At 45.2% G+C, this 21,960-nt stretch overlaps 1 protein-coding gene across 23 annotated transcripts in view; it reads right to left on the minus strand.

Moving 5' to 3' along the window:
• The window catches only part of DLG2 (discs large MAGUK scaffold protein 2), a 1,429,269-nt gene that overhangs the window by 820,523 nt on the left and 586,786 nt on the right, over positions 1–21,960 (minus strand). The window contains exon 1 of one of the 23 annotated variants that reach the window (XM_053304288.1): positions 9,178–10,119. The exons of 21 other annotated variants lie outside the window; for them this stretch is intronic. In XM_053304288.1, coding sequence (XP_053160263.1) covers positions 9,178–9,279 — 102 coding nt within the window. In that variant the 5' untranslated portion in view covers positions 9,280–10,119. Of the gene's footprint in view, positions 1–9,177; positions 10,120–21,960 lie in introns of those variants that run through there. One more of the 23 variants, XM_053304302.1, reaches the window with a different exon arrangement.

Here is a 21,960-nt window from a genome sequence, read left to right on the forward strand (position 1 = left end):
TCTTCAGAAGCACTGTGCCACACTATCAGTATGTCCGTCACCTTCTAGAATGAGAAGTTGTATCATCAATAGACTCCTGAATTCTATGGATAATTCCAGAGAACTGTGTAATTCAGCCAGTCATGAGTTTCTAAAGTGGTCCAGCTGAATAAGTTTGCCATCCCTTTGGGAGGGGCTCCCCCCCTTTTTTTTAACAGCAAGGGTCTATTGCTATAGTGAGTAGATTTGGCCCAGTGCTAGGCCTATGGTTGTCATGGCAGCATCAAATTGCTGAACAACTAATGTCAAGGTGGCCTCTGCATAGACTGTGAAACACAACTAATTGAAGGGTTCTCAGCATCAAATCCGAGCCTACCTCCATTACCACAGATGAAGAGTCTTATGAGGCTACAGAATAACCAGGAAAATAAAACCAAAGCCTGAAAACTACTCAGATAGCAGGAACAGAGTCGCAGAAGAACATGGCATGGGCAAACACAATTATGACAACTGAATGGATCTGGTGGGCCACTGTGTGAAACAGGATGCTGGACTAGATGGGCCTTGGGCCTGGTCCAGCAGGGCTGTTCTTATGTTACAGCCTGACAAAACACTTGAACGGAAAGTCTGATGATGAGTGAGGGCTGAATGGGCATCCTGAGTGAGGGAGCTCCAAAGCAAAGACCAGGGCTGCCACAACAGATGTTGGACCAGAACTCTCATCATTCCTGACTATTGACCACTGTGGCCAGGGATGAGGAGAGTTAATTTATATACCACCTTTCACAAAATTCACCCCAGGGCAGTTCACAAAAATTAAAATACAATAAAACTCCACAAAAATCACATCTGCCTCGAAAAGGCAGATCTGGCCACAGTTACCCATGCCTTAGTCACTTTGTGACTGGATTACTACAATGTTCTCTATGTGGGGCTGCCCTTGAAGAATATTCAGAAACTTTAGCCAGTGCAGAATGCAGCTGACAGGGTTCTCTCTGGAACAGCTCATTCAGAGCACCTTACACCTATTCTGAAAGAGCTGCATTGGTTGCCAATTTATTTCTGGATCCAGTTCAAGACGCTGGTTATTTATTTATTTATTTATCTATCATATTTTTGTACCGCCTGATATGAACAGCTCTAGGCAGTGTACAAAATTTAAGATATTAAGAAATCATAGATTAAAATGCATGAAACACAATAAAAACAATAGTATTTAAAGGTTATTACCTTTATAGCCCTTTACGGTTTGGGCCCTGGATACCTGAAGGACCAAGGGTTTCTGCCTGCCCAACAAGATCAGCAGGGCGCGGAGGGGGGGCTTTGCTCCGTGTGTCAACACAGAGAGAGGCTAGACTGTCGTGCACACAGGACAGGGCCTTCTCTGTTGTTGTTGTTATTATTAATTCAATTTCTATACCGCCCTTCCAAAAATGGCTCATGGCGGTTTACACAGATAAATGATAAATAAATAAGATAGATCCCTGTCCCCAAAGGGCTGCTGTTGCCCCCAGACTCTGGAATGCTCTTCCAGTGAACGTTTGGCTTTTAAAAAACAACTTTTTATTCACTCAGGCTTTTGCCTCCTAGAGGCTGCCAGGTTTCTCAGCTTTCTTGCATTTGTTTCTTTTAATTGCTTCTTGGTGTTTTATGGTGTTAATGTTTAATTGATTTTAAGGTTTTAAAATGTAACCTTTATGGAATTTTACTGTATCTTAACTTTTGTAAACTGCCTTGAGATACATTATGAAAGGTGGTATAAAAACTGAACAATACATAAGATCAACACATTACAACCCCCAGACTATAATCAAAACAATCGCAGTCCCAAAACAGCTGGAGGGTGGATGTTGTACAGCCCTGGCATGGGCACTGCTGGTGAAGAGACTCCAGTCCAGCATTCCTTCTAGCAGAGAATTCCAGAGGTTGTTGAGTACAACTCCCAGCATCTTCAGCTGCGATGGCCTTTGGCTGGGAATTACGGGAGTTGTAGTCAACAACACCGGGGATTCCCTGTGAGAGGGAACACTGCTTCAGTCCCGCCAACCACACCGCCAAAAGTGGCAGGGCCTCTGCTGATGTCCTCAACAGATGGGCAAGAGCATGTAGCAGGAATCTGTCCTTTATAAAGACCTTGGTCCCAAACCGCGGGCTTTGGAAAGATTTTCCACAGTGACAGAGGACGGACAAGAATGCTCAGGGATGAAATGAACAGATAACCTTGAAGGACATCAGGATGGAAACCTCCAGGGTTGCCTACGTGAAGCATTTACATCGACACAGCTGAAATCTTTACAGACAAGCCCCAAGGCCTCTGCCGAGTTAAGCAGAGCCATTCATGTGTAAAGAATAGCAGGTCTCGGAAGCTTCACGAGACTAGAATGGAAGCCCCCAACTGATCTCCCAGCCATGAAGTGACACTGTGGCACAGCAGCAGGGTGCACTTTCAAGGAGCCATTTCTTGACATTTTAAATTACTGTTTCCTGAAAGAAGAATTTCTAGAAAAATATAACTAAAGATAGCCCCTTTCTTTGGAGAGCGCCTATTTTCCAAGAAGAGTGTGTGGGCCATGGCAGTAACTCGCTGCACAAGGGGATCCAAGCTGTCATCCAGGGATTCTCCATATGGTACTTTTAGAAGTGTGTGGGATGAGGAGTCGTTTCCCTTTCAAGGACCAGACCCGGGAAGGAATAAGGCTGAAGCACCCAATGGCGTCTAAATGCAATGGGCCACGTCTACATCACCAGCTTCACAGGACATTCCTTAAGGAAGCATGGTGAAATGCCTTTCCCTGCAAGCTGAATTGTATGGGTGGTGAACAATAGAGTTTAATCCACTAAATTCCACATACGCCTTAGGCAAGTCCACATGCCTCCATCCATGTACAGCATGCTCCCAGCATGGACTGTATCATAGGCGTTGCAGTCCATCGTTCTTCCATCCAGATATACACACAGGAAAGCAACAATAGAGGAATCGTACCCATGAAACAAGATGGCTGCTTCCTCCATTAGGTATAGTAGATGCCTTCCTACCTAAACCCTAGAGGAGAATATTTCACCACAGATCCACCATGTGAGAGGGGTAGTTTTGCATTATGAATTCACTTGCATTCTCTCTCTCTCTCCCCACTTCCCCATAGTAGAATATTCATTAACTTCTTTCCAAGAACACATCCCAAAGAGGAATCTCAACATTCCTCCTACCAAAACCAAAGCAATCTACCACAATATTACAGGAGGCTTATAACACAATGTGGTCACAGCTGACATTACTGATTCATCAGTAGTAAACTTGTCATTCAAATGAGAGCCAGTGTGGTGCAGGGCAAGGTTTCCCATCCTTGGGTCCCCAGATGTTGTTGGACTGCAACTCCCACCATTCCCAGCCTTTGACCTTTATGACTGGAGATGATGCGAGTTGGATCTGGGGACCCAAGTATGAAAGCCCCTGGTGTAGTGGTTAGATTAGGACTGAGAAGATTGTATTTCGGTTCAACCACAAAGCTCAATGGGGAACCATGGGCCAGTCAGTCACTCACTCTCAGCCCAATCTATCTACCTTACAGGGTTGTTGCAAGGGTAAAATGCTTCTGGGGAGGGGGAAAGAGAAGAGAAGCATGTACAGCACCATGATTCCTGAACGAATGGCAGGATGAAGATGCAATAAGAATACCACCAAGTTACAAGCTAGTTACTGATTGCATCCTCACAACTGTTGTAAGTACGCTTACTGGGTGAGGGAGGCTGGTCCTAGAAAGAAGAGGAATGATATGGGGTAGACAGGAATCAATCATCATGGTGAAGCGCCACAACCCATTCAGTAGTGAATTCTTTGTCATCATAGCACTGGACCCTAGAGACCTTGCAAGATCATGGGATTGGGAGTGTTAAAGAAGAAAGCCAAGGTGAGGAAAATAACCAGCTTAGGAAGATTAACACATGAAGCTGCCTTATACAGAGTCATATCATTGGTCCATCTAGCCCATTACTGTCTACTGTGACCTACAGTGTCTCTCCGGCAGAGGTCTCTCCTGCTACCTGGAGAGTTGGTCTTGCAGCAGTGAATATGAATTGTCTCCTTTTCAAAGCAGAACTCACCCTGGTTTCCATTTAGATGGGCAACTACTGGTGAGCACTGCCTGCTGTAAGGCACTTAGGGGATGCAGCTGTAGAGCATCTGCATGGAGAAAGTCCCAGGTTCAATCTCCGTCAACTCCAGGTAGGGCTGGGAAAGACTCCTGCCTGAAGCCTTGGAGAGCTGCTGCCAGTCAGTGTAGACAAGACTGAGCTGGATGAACTAATGGGATGACTCGGTAGAAGGCAACTTCTTAGGTTCCTAACTCAAGATGCTAGGGAATGTGTAATAACTCCAAGTCTGACACTGAAGAGGCAGCACCAGCACTAGACCCAGTCTCAGCCTTCTGACACTAAGCCACAAAGAACCCTAGAACCAGAGCTTTCCAAAACAGAACTCTCGGAATCAGGGCCCTCCTAGCCTCTGATACAGGGCCCAAGACTCCTAAAGAGTCTAAAGAGCCAGCCCTTCCCACACAACTGCACTCCCTGATAGCTGCACCCCAGTACCAAGATTAGGCCAGGCAGGATCCAATAGAGGGGAGGAGGAAGAGGAATGCCAGGAGACTGCTTCAGGCCAGGAGACTGCTTCTTTAAGGCTTCTTGCTCTCCAGGAAGGGAGGCAGAGCCCAAAAGTGGTAGTCTCAGCTCCCATCAGAAGTTTTTAAGAACTTCATCTCTCTCTGACTGCTATCAGAGCAACTTGTACCACGGAGCTATCCATGGTGCTGCAAGCCAACTTGCCGTGCCTCCTTCCAAAACTTGTGGGCCCAGGGCAGCTGATGCTTACACGTTTTTTGATGTCCGCTCAGTTAATTTTAGATCCCACTCAGGTTGAATCTGGAAAGTCCCACTCTGAATGCATGTGCATGCACACAATGCTTGATACTACCGCCCAAAACAAAACTCATTCCGCACACAGATGAAAAAAATTAGAGAGAACCCTGGTCCCATGATGGTACAGGACTGATTGAACCTGGGATCTTCTTCATATGAAAGATCTTCCCTGGGCTATAGGATGTTTTTCTACCTGATATTTGGAGATCAGGTATTTCATACTTGATTTGGAGATTTTAGAGAGGGCGGCAGCAGGTAAAAGGAAGACTAGATGAGCAACAGCCATCTCTGCTGTATATTGAAGTCAAGGGGAAGGGATCCTTCCCAACAGGGACATTTCATTTATCAAATTGGGGTTCTACAAATCCAGATAGGCCATTACTCTACTCAATGCGTGTCTGCAGTCCTAGAAGCATACACAATTTTAAATGTATTCATTTCCACCTCTCACTTTTGGATGACAAAATTTGAAAAATCAGGAAAGAGACAAATTACATCAAAGGAGGGTTTAAAAAAAAAAACCCAAAACACCCAGAAACATAATTCTTCCAGGCGGGAATACAAATTGGATACTTGTCCCCAGGACACTGGCCTATCTTTTCTAGATTAGTGACTTGCATTTAATTTCCCATGACTAATAAAACTGTTTATCTTAATATTCAGGAAGAGATGTATAGGTTTCATAACCCAACATATTAATTGCTCTTATGAAACGAGACTGATCAACGTGTCTGTGTCATTAGCGGTGCTCTGACACGGAAATTAAAAGGGATCACTTTGCACCTTCAAACCATTCAGAACATTTGTAAGGCAGATGTGAAATTATGTAGCTTTGAAGCTAGGCAATATATGGAGGTAGTAAAAACCAACAAACCAGAAATCTTGTTGAATATCATTTCTAAAATTTCCCGATTATCTACAGCAGCATGATGTAGTGGTTAGGGTTTGAGTAGGAGGGAAAGAGATCCAACTAAAATACCAGCTCATCCAGAAGCTCACTGGGTGATCATGGGCCAATCAATCAGCAATCAGCCTGTCCTGATTGACTCAAAGCAAGGAAGTGAGTTGCTTTGAGTCCTCAAAGCAAGAAAGAGCCACAGGGCTCTGAAAGGTGGTAGAGAGAGAGAACCAGATATACTGCTCTAAGACTGGAGGAAGGGTAACATTCGGTGACCTCTTCATACACTATGGTATGTTTGCATTGTGAGAACAGACTCTCCCTGGTCTCAGTTTTCCAATATATATAGTTGTACAAGATGGGGGTGGGGAGGAATTGTGCAGATTGTGGGGTGGGGGAGAGCACAGTGGTGATATTTATATACCGCTTTTCAACCAAAGTTCCCAAAGCGGTTTATAGATATAATATAGGTATAGATATAAATGAATAAATAAAAATGGCTCCCTGTCCCCAAAGGGCTCACAATCTTTAAAAAAGCATAAGATAGACACCAGCAACAGTCACTGAAGGGATGCTGTGCTGGGGATGGATAGGGCCAGTTGCTCTCCCCCTGATAAATATAAGAGATCGCCACTTTTAAAAGGTGCCTCTTTTCTCATTTAGCAGAGGACTACAGATATATCCATGACAAGCATGATCTAGGTCACAGGAGTCAAAATTTGCATCCTCCAAGCAGAGCTGGTATACCACAGTAGATAGAGTCAACCTGGAGAAGAGTTAAAAATTATTTAATTAACCAGCTGCTTTGCTTCCTTCTTCCCCTGTAAATAGCTCATGCGGGGGAAACAAGATCAGCACCACAGCAGGGAGGCAGAGTTAAACCCCAAAACCACAGTCCCAGTTCAGATACCCCACCCCAAGCATATGCTATAAGGGGGGAAGCAAGCGTCCCAGGGCCAATTATTATTTTATTATTTTGGCGTGATATATCTGGCTTGTCCCAGAAAGTCACTGAAATGTGGCAGCAGCATCTACCTATTGGTATCTTCAGCCTAGGGAGTTGATATCAACCACAGGAGGAGAGCTGGTCTTGTGGTAGCAAGCATGACTTGTCCCCTTAACTAAGCAGGGTCTACCCTGGTTGCATATGAATGGGAGACTAGAAGTGTGAGCACTGTAAGATATTCCCCTCATGGTATGGAGCCGCTCAGGGAAGAGCATCTAGGTTCCAAGTTGCCTCTCTGGCTTCTCCAAGATAAGGCTGAAGAGATTCCTGCCTGCAACCTTGGAGAAGCCGCTGCTAGTCTGTGTAGACAATGCTGAGCTAGATGGGCCAGTGGTCTGACTCAGTATATGGCAGCTTCCTACTTTTCACCTCACAAACAGCTAACAAAAGAAAAAGAAAAAAAGAAAAAACCATATACTCCTTCCCCACCAGTTAAAAACTTGCTTATTTGAGGGGGCGGGATTTCCTATCAAGTTTTCCTGTGCTCCATTTTACCAAAACAGCACGGGCAACAGATGTTTTTGTATAATGGATTCTGAAGTATCATTTTAAAATTACACATTTCTTTCAGTACTCTTTTAAAAGGCATTGAGAAAAGCAGGTGCATTTTTAGAAAATGAGTTCAGCGCACTTCAGTCTCACACAGACAAAGAGACACTTGGTTGCCCTTAGGAACCTGCTATTCCTTCAACTTCAGTTTTTCTATCTGTAATACGAAGATGATGAATATTTATATATCGCTTTTCAACAAACGTTCCCAAAGCAGTTTACATAGATATAAGTACAATGGCTCCCTGTTCCCAAAGAGCTCACAGTCTAAAAAGAAACCTAAGATAGACACCAGCAACAGCCACTGGAGGGAAGCTGTGTTGGGGATGGATAAGGCCAACTGCTCTCCCCTTGGCTACATAAAGAAAATCACCACTTTAAAAAGGTGCCTCTTTGCTCAGTTGCTAAAAGGTGCTAACTAAAAGCAGGCCTACCTTACTAGATTATTGTGAGGATTACTGAGATATTCTGAACTTTCAGAAGTTGTGCTAAATGCTCAGGTATCACCCACATCACTGGTTAATACAATAAGTTTTCTGTCGTTACATTCAATAGATTTGGGGTTTTTCCTTTTGATTTCATATCAAATTTAAGTGGGTATCACTTCTGAGGGTCCTTAAATGGAACGGAAATATCTACAAACCATTGATTCACCAGTATGAGTATGGATTAGAATTCTTACAATGAACCTCAACCTTTGTACTCACCTACTAGACCAATGGTAGATCTGAAAAGGTGGTCTAATCAACTAATCTTTATTCAGCAATCTTTATTATGCTTCTATAGCTTTAATGAACTCCATTCTTGCCATCTCTGCATATTTCCCAAACCTCTTTAATCGCTGCATTTTAAAAACAAATATTAAAGACCAGAACATGCATAGGCATTGACCACATTGTTACCAAACATAAACAAGACACACGTCTAGAGGAGAATACACAATCACTGTTCCAATATTTGTAGATCGCTTGAGTGAACAAATGTCAGGAGCATGTGAGAAAGAGGCTTTCCCCACCCAAATATATAAACAGGGGACAGGGTGGAATTCTGCCACATCTATGAAGATGTGGAAGCACTATTGCATTGGATATAAAGAAATTAAAAGTACATGTTTCGGATCCAAACTTCAGTTGCATCAACTGAAAACTAGGCAGCAATGGTGTGGGGGTGGGAGGAAAGAGATTTTGATGCAGGTGTGAAATATCTTCTTAGCCAACCTTAGAAGGTAGAAATTGCTTCCAGTGCCCCAAACCTGACCTTGTCTGGGAGAGCGCGCCACCTCTTGACTGAGTCTCTACAATTCAAATTACAACTCTAAGCCAAAAAGACCTCTTTTAAAATTATGCTTTCCCTCCACTATCTTCTGTAGACTTCTTAGTGATCCTGTGAACTTATCCAGTTGTATTTTTTTTAAAGCAAGACTGCATTCTCTTGCGTTTCTAGTCTAATTAGAAGCAACAGCGATTAATCAGGAGAGACAAGTAGGTCCAATTCCTGCTACTTCAGGGGTTTTAGGAGAACAGGCATGGATGCCAAACTCAACAGCACTGACACAGTGCACTGATGAAGCAATCTTCAGTTTCTTAATCAAGTATGTAGCTGTATCCAAGACAAAATTAGACAGATCCATGTGCACCTAGATCTCCTTTTGTACAAGGAGGAAGAAATTCCTTATACTCCCATTTCTAAAAACAGCTGTACTAACAGATACAGAAAATCTCTCCCTCGCACAGATGCATGCAAAATCCCCATCTGTAACTGCTATTAAAAACAGCCTGGTTAGGGAACAGTGGTGCAGAACATATATACGAACCAGCCAGCAGTGTCCTACCTTGCATCCAAACATCAACGACAAAGTGTTGTTGGTACAGGCAACTTTGCAGTGGCAAATCATTGGTGTAACGCGGTCAGAATAGTTAACAATACGGCACATTCCTTGAGGGCTGCAGCAGAAGCAGTCAGCCGGAGGCTCGGAAAGAAGCAGCTCCCACAGCACATGGAGAGGCAATGTATGCCGCTCAACAGCTAGCTAGATTCTCTCTCTTGCCAGAAGAGCATCCTAGCCTCTTCTCCACCTGTGCCCCCAATTCGGCCATCCCCTTTCCTGAGAGATGAATCAACGCTGCAGCATTGATCAGGAAGTGCCAGGGCTTCCCCCTTCCAGTTGGGGAATTGAGAAATCTTCTCCCCCTGGCATTTGACAAAAAAATGGAAATGAAGGTGGAATAGCAGGTGCGAGAGCATTAGCATGTAAAAGGATGCAAACGCCTACTCCTAATAATCACATAAGATTGTCATGCTAGCTCAAGTGGGCTGAAAATTATGCCATCGGAAGAGAAATACTGCAGCTCCCGATTTGGTAAAAAGCCAGTGCCTTGCTGCAATCCACAGTCCTTGTGGAAGGGAGGAAGAGTCAAAACCTTGCCACGGAAACCTTCAGCCCTTTCTCAATCTGTATTCCAAAAGAATGTGTCCCAGGCTTCGGGAAAGAAGAGGGATCAATCCGGGGGAACTCTGAAGCAGCTTCAGTCCTTCCTTCGTCTGAAAGCCGACTCTCTGCCTGAAACAGACCAAAGCTAAAAAGACCGGATGCTTTAATTTGCAAGGGGAGAAGAGGGGAGGATGGAGCCCTGTGCCGCTGCAAGTACCAGAATCCTCACCCGAAACATGAGGGCTACCCCCCAGCACCAGTTTACAAGTAGATGGGATGATGGTTTGCAAGGAACACTGAACAACAGACAAAGCTACACTGAAAGGTTACCAGTAGGAAACTTCAACCCAGTTCTGTTAAGTATGTCTCGGGTACAACATGGGAATGTGTAGTCCACTCATCTGTTACTGGCTGAGCTTTTTTAGAGTATGCAGACTGATGTTTAATTACATGTGCTGTTCATTTGTAAGAGGGACTCTGAGTCTGAAGGGGCATTAGCGGAGAGGTAATGTAGCATTGTAGCTAAGAGAGTGAATTGTGTATGGACTCCTTAGGTGGTGCTGGACCACAGCCTCTCTCTTAACTTTGATCTGTGTGAAACAGAAGTGACACTGGCCTACCTGCAAGGTGCTTGTAATTTTTTAAAAATATGTTCATGTAAATTGCTTTGAGCAATTGGGAAAAGCTCGATACAAGTGCTCAGTATTATCAATATTACCCATTTGTGATTTACTCTTTGGGAGGCCCGTAGTTCAGTGGTAAAGCATGATTTGCATGCAGGAGGTCTCGATTCAGTTCCCAGCATGTCTAGTTAAAGTGTCTTAGATTTTTTAAAAAACAACTATCTGCTTGGGGACCTGGAAAGCTGTAGTCAGACAGAGTAGACCAGGGTTCTCAAACTTGCATCCCCAGATGATGTTGAACTACAACTCCCATCATTCCCCAGAGGCCATTGTGGCTGGAGATGACAGGAGTTGTAATCCAATGGCATCTGGGGCAGGGGTGTGCAGAACCAGTTCAAATTGAACCTGCTTTGATGCAAATTGGCCTGGTTCAAACTAAAACCAGACCAACCCCACAAAACAGGGGGTGGTCCAAGTTTGAACTGAACTGGGCCCAGTTCGGATTGAACTGGTTTGGCCCAGTTCAGGTGTCTATGCTTGTAAAGGAGGAATCCAATGAGGATCCCTAACTCCCCATGTATGGAGGCTGCAATCAGGCTGCTCGCCAGCCTACACCGCTGGGGGGGAGCATCAGAAGGGCCTCGAGGGGCCACCACTGCCGGTAAGGTGCCCATTCACCCACACCCATCCCCACACCCCTCAAACCCCTTTAGAGTTAGGCATCTCTTTACTCGTATAGGGGAATCCTCACTGAATTCCCTTCTACATGCAAAGCCACCTGAACTGGGGCGAACCAGGTCAAACCAGTCTGACCACATGAACTGAACCAGTTCACGGACCAACAGGACGGTTCGAATTTGAACCAGACAGCAGTGGACAGTTCCATGCACACCCCAATCTGGGGGTCCAAGTTTGAGAACCCCTGGGATAGACAATACTGGGCTAAGAGAATCAAGAGACTTGTTCGGTATAAAAGAGCTTAGTATGTTCAGTAGAGATCCTGGCTGAGCTTGAGCCTGCATATATGCTTAGGTTGCTTATTATTATCATTTGATGATGATGATGAATATTTAGACAGCCCTCTTCAACCAACACAAAGCTCTCAAGGTGATTTACACAACAGAATAGATAGGTAAACGGTTCCCCCTCCCAAAAGAGTTCACATTCTAAAAAGAAACACAAGGGAGACACCAGTAATAGCCACTGGGAGGGATGCTGTGCTGAGTTGAATGGGGACAGTTGCTCTCTCTCTCTCCTTGTAAAATATAAGGCCACCACTTTAAAAAGGTGTATCTTTGCCCAGTTAGCAGGGCATGCTCTTCTCAAGTAAGAGAGCTAGCATTCATAGCCCTAAGTTCTTCTTTGGCTCATTTTTTAATTAAAGAAGACTCCTGGCTTACCCTTTCCTCTCCCATTCATGGGAGCCCACAAATCTCCTCCAACCCCTATGTACAGAGGAGTTGTCCCTCACCAGCAGTTTTCAGGGGTCTACCTTTCAATCCACTCATGTAAACCATTTCCAAATTTGGGTGGAAATTAGTGGGCCCATTTCCATGTCAATCCGAAATAAGTGGGGGAGGGGAAAGCTCACCGATCACTAGTGTTCAGTTAAGTCATGATTAAAGCGCATTTTGGGCTGTCTGTTGCAATAACTACGCAAATACAACATCTATTAAAACCTTTAGGAGTTTGAAAGGCAATATTATTATATTTCATTTTCTCAATGGCTGATGAAAGCAAATTTTCATTAGGAATTTAGAAGTCATAAGCTGCCTTATACCAAGTCAGACCATTGGTCCATCTAGCTCAGTACTGTCTCCTCTGACTGGCAGAGGCTGCCCAAAGTTTTGAGTAGGAGTCTCTCCCGCTCCTACCTAGAGATGCTGCCAGGGATTGAACCTGGGACCTTCTGCAAGCAAAGCAGATGCTCTACCTCTGAGCTATGGCCCCATCCCCTAAGGTGAAGATCTTACAGAGCTTACATGAAGCTGTCCCTCCAAATGCAGACCAAGGTGGATGCTGCTTAGCAAAGGGGAAACTTAATCCTTGCTACCACAAGACCATCTCTCCTTCATAGCACACCATCCTGGACCTCCTTTAAAGAAAGACTGCCAAACCATCTGCTTTACTGGGGACAATGGGGATGATCCTCCCTGCCACTGTTCCCTCTAAGGCATGCGCATGTGCACACGTTTACAAATTTTTGGATGTCCGCTCAGTTCATTTTAGATCCCGCTCGGGTTGAATCAGGAAGGCCCCACTCTGAATGCATGTGTGCGCACACTGGCTTGATACTGCTGCCCAGAACAAAATTCATTCCCAACAGAGATGAAAACAAATTAGAGGGACCACTGCTCCGCGACACACCGCTTTACACCCTACATTCAAAGCTTGCCAGGGGCATGTGGTTGATCACTGCTGGAAACAGAATGCTAGGCTAGATAAATCATGCCATAGGCCAGTCTAGCACAGCCATTCAATTTTTTTGCAGACAGGGCCATCTCAGACAGTGAGGTCATGAAAGAAAGGTCTTATAGCTTTTATAAACTTGAAGGTCCTTAAGTCTACACCGAGGCGATTTAGATAATACTGATAAATCTCAGAGAGAGCACTTTGTGGTATATCTTGAATGCAAAAACCATTGAGAAAAGCAGTGCTTCTCATGTTGTGGCCGGCTTTCCCAACATGGCCAGCAGATGGCACTCAGAGTCTTTTCTTAGTCCTAAATAAAGGGAAGGGAAGGTTGTGCAATCAGTGTCGACTTCTGGCAACTACAGAGCCATGTGATTTTCTTGGTAGAATACAGGAGGGGTTTACCATTGCCTCCTCCCTTGCAGGGTGAGATGATGCCTTTCAGCATCTTCCTATATCGCTGCTGCCCAATATAGGTGTTTTCCATAGTCTGGGAAACATACCAGCAGGGATTCAAACCAGAAACTTCTTGCTCCCCAGGCAAGTTACTTCCCTGATGTGCCATTAGGTGGCTTAGTCCTACTTCACCATTAATTTAAAGCAAAAGGTGTGGGAAATGACCTTTGCCTTTCAGGAACAGAGTTTCAGAGCAAACTCTGAAACATGACAGATAAAACAGTGCTGTCCACCCACCATCAGCGCAATGATAGGATCTATACCTGTGGAATGTCTGCCTACTGCAAGACAGCCATTTCCTTTAAATGGCAACTTTAGTGATAAAGATGTTTGCTGCTTCCCTTTCACTGATTTCCCTCTCTTCCCCACAGACAGCTCCTGATGTTTTCAGCCTCTGGAAAAGCAGGGACTAGGATTCCTTGGAAAGATCTCCCAACAGCTTCCCCAACCACACAGGTTTATCCTCTAACAACCAACACTACACCCTCCCAATTTGGGGCAACTCTAGAAAGTTAATATGATAATGACAGTAAAATACCTTAATTAGGACTAACCAGGTTTCACAAAGAATGGTGCAGACTTTGGAGTGACACAAACTTCTTCCATGGGGCAGATGTTAATTTCTTTTTCAAAGAGTGGGAGAGAAACAGAGATTTCCAGAAGTGGCTTGGTGTTGCTGTGTCCCATTTGAAATCCATTGCAGCCTAACCCCTTAATGTGATGAGAGACCCCTTTTCATGCCCTCCCTGCTGTTTTATTTATTTTCCTGTTGTTTTCGTTTTTAATCTCTCTTTCTTTTTTTAATGCTGGCCTCATTGTTGTGTCTGCTGCTTTGATTAGCTTTTATATAGTGTTTGCCGTTTTGTAATTTTTATGGCTTTTAGTTTTATCATAAATCTCGATATAGTAAGTCCAGCTGTTCAGCAATGTGGTAGGTTATAAACATAAAAACCAAGACAGTGGTGTGTCTCGGGATGCTGAAAAAGCAATGGCTGCCCCCACCCACACCCACCCCACACAATCCTGTCTCAAAATTTGAGCACTCCCCAGAGGTCCTACAATGAGGCCCCATTTGCAGATGGGGAGGCCAGGTGAAGGCAGGAGTGACCTGGGAGCTTTTCACACCCAGCTTTCAGTTCACATCTCCTCCGGAATGGAGGTATGCATTCATACATCAGCCCAATTTACCCGGAAGTCCCTCAAAACTATCAGGGAGCGCCTCACACACCATTTGGGTTTTTCATCGCGCATTAGCGTGTAGCCCGATTTATATCTGGTGTAAAAAAAAGTCCACTTGCTGCATTGGTTTTGGGGGGCAACTTAAAAACTCACAGTAAAGCCTCGCAGGGAAATGCTGTCTAGGGAAGCTCCTGGCTGAGTTGCGCCACTGCAAGAAGGTGGGTACTGGTCCCGGGGTCTGCCAGGTGGGCTTTGGGGCTACCAGAGTCTTTCCACTCTCACTGGTGGCAGCCAGTCACATGAAGTGGGTGGGAGGCTGGAGAAATCCACAAGGGTCAATATCCAGGCTAACATTGTTCTTGTGCAAGGAGCAGAGTTGCAGACGCCCAACAGGAAGTTGCCTAGCTGGCGGGTGCCCAGTGTCATGCCATCTCTTTGGCTCTCATTGCCCTTGTGGCCACCAGGATAGCAGAGCCCGACGCCGGCATCCATCCAGGCCAGCAGAGTACAGCAAGAGAAGCTGCACACACTTAAGAAGTTGGCAGAGCTGGACAAAGCTGTGGTGCGTGGTGAGGTTGGGCAGGCAGGAAGGGCGGACCTTCTCCAGGAAATATATATGGTTGCATTATGAGGCTGCACCACCTCTGGCACATGGCACATTATGAAATACAGAGTGCAGCTTGCCCACATCCTCTGCTGGCATAAGGAACTAGCCTGGACCAGAATTTCTCTCTTTGCACAACATCCTGGCACGAGTGCAACATGAAACACTAGACTGGAATGCAAACAGACATGTGCAGCATGTTTGTGCAAGGGGAGCATTAGTCTGGATGTCAGCCAGTGATGTCGCACCATGGGGGAAACATTCCTGCATGTGAAGGGAGAGAACTGTCAGAGATAGCCCATGAGCCAGGCCCAAAAGCTGTGGCCATCAGTATCAGCTCAGGGGACATAAGGATAGCCCTGCTGGATCAGACCCAAGGCCCATCTAGTCCAGCCTCCTGTTTCACACAGTGGCCCACCAGATGCCTCTGGAAAGCCCACAGGCTAGAGCTGAGGGCATGCCCTCTCTCTTGCTGTTGCCCCTCTGCAACTGGTATTTGGAGGCCTCTTGCTTCTGAGGCTGGAGGTGGCCTATAGCTCCCAGACTAGTAGCCATTGATAGACCTGTCCTCTGTAATTGACCTTTGTCTTTTTCCCTTCAATTGACCTATTTATCTAAACCCCTCTTAAAGCCATCCAGGCTGTCAGCTATCACCACATCTTGTGACAGGGAGTTTCAAAGGTCAATTATGCATTGTGTGAAAAAGTACTTCCTTTTGTGAGTCCTAAACGTCTTGGCAATAAGTTTCATGAGATGACCCCTGGTTCTAGTGTAGTTATATTTTTGTTATACATACATACATACATACATACATACATACATACGAGAGATTCCTCTCTCTCCACTTTCTCCACACCATGCAAGATTTTATAGACCTCTATCATGTCTCCCCGCAGCCGTCTTTTTTCTAAACGAAAAAGCCCCAGGTGTTGTAGCCTTGCCTCATAAGGAAGGTGCTCTAGGTCCCTGAGCATCTTGGTTGCCCTCTTCTGCATATAGTGATTTTTGGCAATAACTGCCCCACTAGAGATGGGAAATCGGTGATAGCATTGCACACTTACAGCTTGCTGAGTGTTCTCACCCCTTCTTTATCCCTAACCTCAAATGATCAGGGAAGATTGCAGTCATTTTTGCACAGAGGAAAGGGTAAGGCTAGGCTCGGGATCACAATGAACAAATGGTTGTCCTCTCTCCGTAGAGTAATATTTGGAGGACATTCCTGCCAATTTTCATTTCCATTCCTCTAGAACACAGATACAATTTTATAATGGTTTTTTAAAGCTTAAAAAAAAACAATTTAAAAAACACCATTGCAAATTTGACTGCTGCAGGAGCAACAACGGTCAGGACAATAAAATGGTTTTAACCTGACTTTTAACTTGTTTGTTACTTTTATTATTTTTGTTGTGTCTTATATCTATTTTATTGTCGTGAGCCGCCCCGAGCAGTAGTGCACTGGAAGGGCAGGGTAGAAATATTTTAAATAAATAATAAATAAATAAAAGCAGAACCACCCACTGAAAGCTGAAAGTATTGCAATGCTATCATTTGTTCTGCATCTCTAGGAGTATAGACCTTGTCAGGAGTCACAATGAGCACTTGCCCCCACTCGAGATGGCACCAATCACCCCAGCTGACTCATGTACTTAGATGCTATTTCTGGTGCTGGCTCTTGATTAGCCATAATACATGGTTCAGCTTGTCCCTCAGCAAGTCCTGGCTTCTTGCAGAGGTAGGATAACGGTGTTTTCCAAATACCTGTAAGCAGACTCCTGCTTAACTTTATAAAAGCAAACTGCAAAAGCAGCTTACAGTAAAATATTAAAATGCCTGCACGATAAGCATCCCAAAGAAGCAGTTATCCTGATGCAATGTCACAGCAGCAACAAGACAAGAGTTAAGAAGAAGTCGTCGTCCTCGGCATCAGCCTCCCCAAAAGGCTCCTCTAAAGAGGCACATTTTAATGAGACGGCAGAAAGAACAGAAGGACGGGGCCAAGCAGGAACTCCCTGCACAATGGCCCTATGCAAATATGGCCCTATGCAAATGTTCAGGCCATTCCTCGTAAATTCAGAGAGGGTGGGGCACCAAACATCTGAAAGGAGCAAAACCCAACACCAGAACTTGCTGTAAAAGGGTTTACAGTACATGTACATGGGGTACAGGGTTCTGTTGTTTCTGAGGTATTCTGAGTGTGGATTCTATGATAGTAAATTAGAGTGGATTCATGGTGTCTCATAGAAAATCTCATTTGCTATCATAGAATCCACACTCAGAATACCTCAGAAACAACAGAACCCTGTACCCCATGGGTTAGAAACCCATGGGGGTGGTTGGCACCCTATGTGAACTACACCACCACTCACTCTGGGCCACCCCAGCACCCCCCAAGTACACTTATGGGGCTGCTGAAAGCTCCATTATACCACCTTATGAGGAAAAACCTTAAAGACGCGTAAACTTCAACAATTCACCAAAAATCAGCCCTCTGCCCAAATCCTTTGAAAAAATCCAGGTAGCTTCCTTACCCCTACCCAGCACTACCACCAACCCCACACCGCTCTAGGCCACCCCTTTCCCCCCGACGTGAAGCGATACACCCTTCATTATACCTAATGGGGGGAAACCTTAAAGACGCGTAAACTTCAGAAATTCACCAAAAATCAGCCCTCTGCCCAATCACTCTGCAATTGGGGTAGTAGCCTCCACCCATTAGGCACTACCACCCCACCCCACTCTTTTGGCCCAGATCCCACGTTATGCCCCCAATCTGCCCCACAGACACTAAAACTTCAAAAATTCACCAAAAATCAGCCCTTTGCCCAATCCCTCTGAAATTTGGGTGGTAGCCTCCACCCATTAGGCAATACCACCCCACCCCACTCTTTTGCCCCTGGGACCCGAAATTTGAGCAGACGTCACATCAGACCTTTTTGCATTGAAGTCAATGGGATGCAAAAAGGCGGGAAATTCAAATAGACGTCATTGCTCAAAATGTAGGGGGGGGAAGAAGGCCACAAAATGGAGCACTGAAACATCCGAATATTTCAGATCCGAAACAGGGGTGATTCGTTTCGGATCCAAAATTATTCGGATTTCTTTGAGGGTGATTCGGTTCGGCTCTGAATCACCCGAAATTCGCTGTTTCGGGTACAGATCGTTCTGTACCCAAAATGTTTCGCACATCCCTACTGGAGACATTTCAGGATGGCAGAGGAACTCCTCTGTACGGCGAGAGCAACGTGTACGCTATGGGAAGCTACTGTTGCTGTCTGCATGGTTCAAGGATGGCACTTTAGTTGTTAAACTAATGGGCAATTAGATGTATTAGATGCAGGGTTTAAAAACAAAATTAATTTCCATTTTATTTGGTGTTAACTCCTATTGTAAACAGTGTTCCCTCTAACAGGGATTCCCAGATGTTGTTGACTACAACTCCCATAATCCCCAGGCAAAGTTGCAGTGAATAACATCTGGGAATCCCTGTGAGAGCAACAATGGTTGTAAAGGACCTTGAATATCATAAACAAAAGAGAGAATTAAATAAAGACAAAACAGGAGTGCAACTTCAGAAGTTGGTCATAGTGTGTGAGAAGAAACACTTCACAGCACGGTCGCATCTCACATTTGAGGTGTATGGTTCAAATCTTTTTCTTGGGGAAAAACTTCTTGACAATCTCTGAAAAGTGGCCTTCAGTTACTGTGTGAAATGGCCTTCAATCAAGAAGGCATTAGATTATAATGGTTAGACAAGGGGTTCTTAATCTTTTTGTACCTAAAAATTCCCAGATCTTCAAGTAGTACCCATGGACCTCCACCACACTATTATTTTACAATGAAAATTCAAGATTAAGAAGGATGTACAGTACCTTATCTTTAATTATATATATCTAATTTTCCATGGACCTCAGGTTAAGAACTTCCGCTTATACTATGACACACTAAACCGTTGGTTCCTGGAGGCAAGCCCGACTTCCAGTGAGTGTGTGAGTGTGCTATAGGCTGACATTGGTAAGTCTGTACAACACAACCAAAGTTGACACATTCCACCCAACTTTCAGTTCCAAAACCAATATTTGTAACCAACTTCAAATCATGGCTACAGATGTTGGTTCCAGAATGGGCAAAATATGCCAGCATTGATGGGATCGCAGGAGATGACCTACATCAGCATATCTCACACACCCCCGGTTCGCCATCAAATTCCAGGAACTTGCAGTTTGGCTTGTAGAATGTTGTCCTGGAGCATGGTCTAAGGCACATGGTCATGTTGCTAAACTTAAGCAGGTCTTGGTGCGGTGAAATCCACGTACGCCACCTTTAGAGGAGGTGGTAGAGCACCTTTGTAGTTCAGTAGTAGAGCATCTGGTTTGCATGCAGAAGGTCCCAGGTTCAATCCAGGTAAGGCTGGGGAAGACCTCCATCTGAAAACTTGGAGAGCCACAGTCAGTCAGTGTAGCTAGCACTGAGCTAGACAGACCAATGGTCTGAGACTGTAGCCCTATTCAGACGTTACTGAGTGCCACAGCATGCACAGTTACAGGAGCCAAAGCAGGGAGGAAGCTCCGCCTCCATTCTGTCACTCACCCCCTCCAGCCAGCTACTGAGGGTTACAGTGAAGGTGGAAGGAAGTCCTGCCCTGGAGCCGTTACTCACCCCCTCCAGGTAGGCACTGACTGTTACAGTGGTGCCTGAAGGGGGAAGCACTGTAATCGTGTTGGACAGCCCTACCATGAGCAGTAACCTTGGGCAATCCAGGCTGCTGCTCACAGAAGTGCTGACCATCACGATCGCAACACTTCCCCTTCAAAGAGCAGTGTGACAGTCAGCGTCTGGCTGGAGGGTGTGAGTAACAGCTCCGGGGCAGGATTTCCTCCCCACTTCGGATCCTGCAACCATGAACGCTGCAGCACTCAGTAACGTCTGGACCAGTACAAGATAGCTCTCTACGTTCATGCAGTATGTGTGAAGCTGCCCTAGGTAACATCAAGGGCATCTACACACACAGATCCGTATCTGCACCCATGTCTATCTGCTTCATTATTAAGCTATTTATTAAAATAGACTCTCAAGTTGGCGCCCTCTCGCTCATAACAAGCATTGGTGTAAATTTAGAAAAAGTGTAGTTTCCATGACAATCCATTCCATAGTTACAAGCCACAGCCACTATCATTAAAAAATGAATCACTCTGTTACCTTAAAGGTGGGAGCGAACAGCATTACCAGCCCGTTGGTAATGAGCAGCAATTTGGCATTACAATATTCTTAGGTGGAGACGCTTCTCTAAAATGCCAGGAACATGAATAAATAAATAAATAAATAAATATTTGGTTTTCAGCATTTCAGATACTCCCTCAAACTAACATATCTGGCAGAGAAAACTGCTGTATGTCCTTCCTAAAAATACCGTTTTTTTCTAAAGAGCATGCATCACAGCAGAACCATTCACAAGTTTTGCATGAATTTCCATTTTCAGTGAGCAAGCAAGCAGAAGCCTCCTATGAAAATGTTAACATAAAAAGTGGGAGTGGAAGGTAGCGGGGGGGGGGGAGAGCAAAAACCAATATTCTCAGGGGTTTTTTCAATCTCATTGCATCCATTCCAAAATAAGGCAACATGCTGGCTTGTTTCCAGATTACACTTCACTCTGTATTCAAAGTGTCATGGGGTCAGGGCCAACCTGAGGGTAAATAGCACCCTGGGCAAGTGTCTTCAACACCCCCTAAAACTTATCCATGTTGCCAAGTGGGCCTGTGCAGGTTTTATTTACTTATTTAAACACATTTATGTTCCCACCCCCGGTGCAATACTGCTCAGGGCAGCTCACAACAACAACAGTATAATTAAAAAAAAAAAAAAAAGCAGTAAAACAGACAAAACCCTAGACAGCAGAAAATAAATCATTTAAATCAGACCTAAGTAAAATCTTAAAACCCATCAGACTGTAGTAAAAGACATTAACAAGCCTCTCAAAACAAATGAATTTTATTCTTTTAAAAATACATACAGACACACCACTGTAAGGAAGGGAGCATGGCGAAGCTCTTCTGGGAGGGCATTCCAGAGCCAAGGGGCCACAACTGAGAAGGACTGAGAATCCCTGCCAACTGAATCTCAAAAGGTTTTCAAAAAAGAGGCTCAAAAACTGTCCCCAGGTGTTCCCAGCAGTAGGGATGTGCAAGGAACCAGTTTGGCACTCCTTTTCTGGAGCGGCAAACTGGTTTGAAATGCCGGCGTTTGAGCCGGTTTGGCGGCAGGGAGGGTGTCTTTACCTCCCCCACCGCATTTCCCCCACTAGCGCTGCTGCCAAAACTGCTGACACAGGGCAGCTGAGTACCTTCTTGCTGCCCCGGTCAGAGTAATACTGGAAGTTGCTGGCATGCATGCATGATGTGTGCATGTGCACCGGCCACTACCGGTACTACATTGACCGGGCCAACAAGAAAGTACTCAGCTGCCTTGCATCAATAGTTTTGGTACCTGCGCCGGCAGGGGAAACACGGCAGGGGAGGTAAGGACACCCTCCCCACACGTTGAAGGAACTCCCCACCTCCTGGGAGTGCATGGAACTGGTTCCAGCCACCCCCACCTCCCGGCAGTACACGGAATTGGTTCCGTGCACAACCCTACCCTGCAGTGCCCATGGAAAGGGCCCAGAGCTACCTCTAAGGTGCTGCCAGGCCTTTCCTGCTCTAGCTCTAGGATCTCACTGAAGTCTCACAGCTCTTCACTGCAGCAGTACACTCAACAAACAGTAAGCCACCAAGCACAACTTGGCGCCCCCTTCAGGAAGGGGCCCTGCACAATCTCCTGGCTCACCCATCCCACAGGCAGGGGCATTGGCTTAGTTTATGATCCAGAAGACATTTTGGAGAAAAGAACAGGTTGCTTCGTAATTCAGTGAACATT

This window comes from Hemicordylus capensis, chromosome 3 (assembly GCF_027244095.1).
Source record: "Hemicordylus capensis ecotype Gifberg chromosome 3, rHemCap1.1.pri, whole genome shotgun sequence".
NCBI lineage: Eukaryota > Metazoa > Chordata > Lepidosauria > Squamata > Cordylidae > Hemicordylus > Hemicordylus capensis.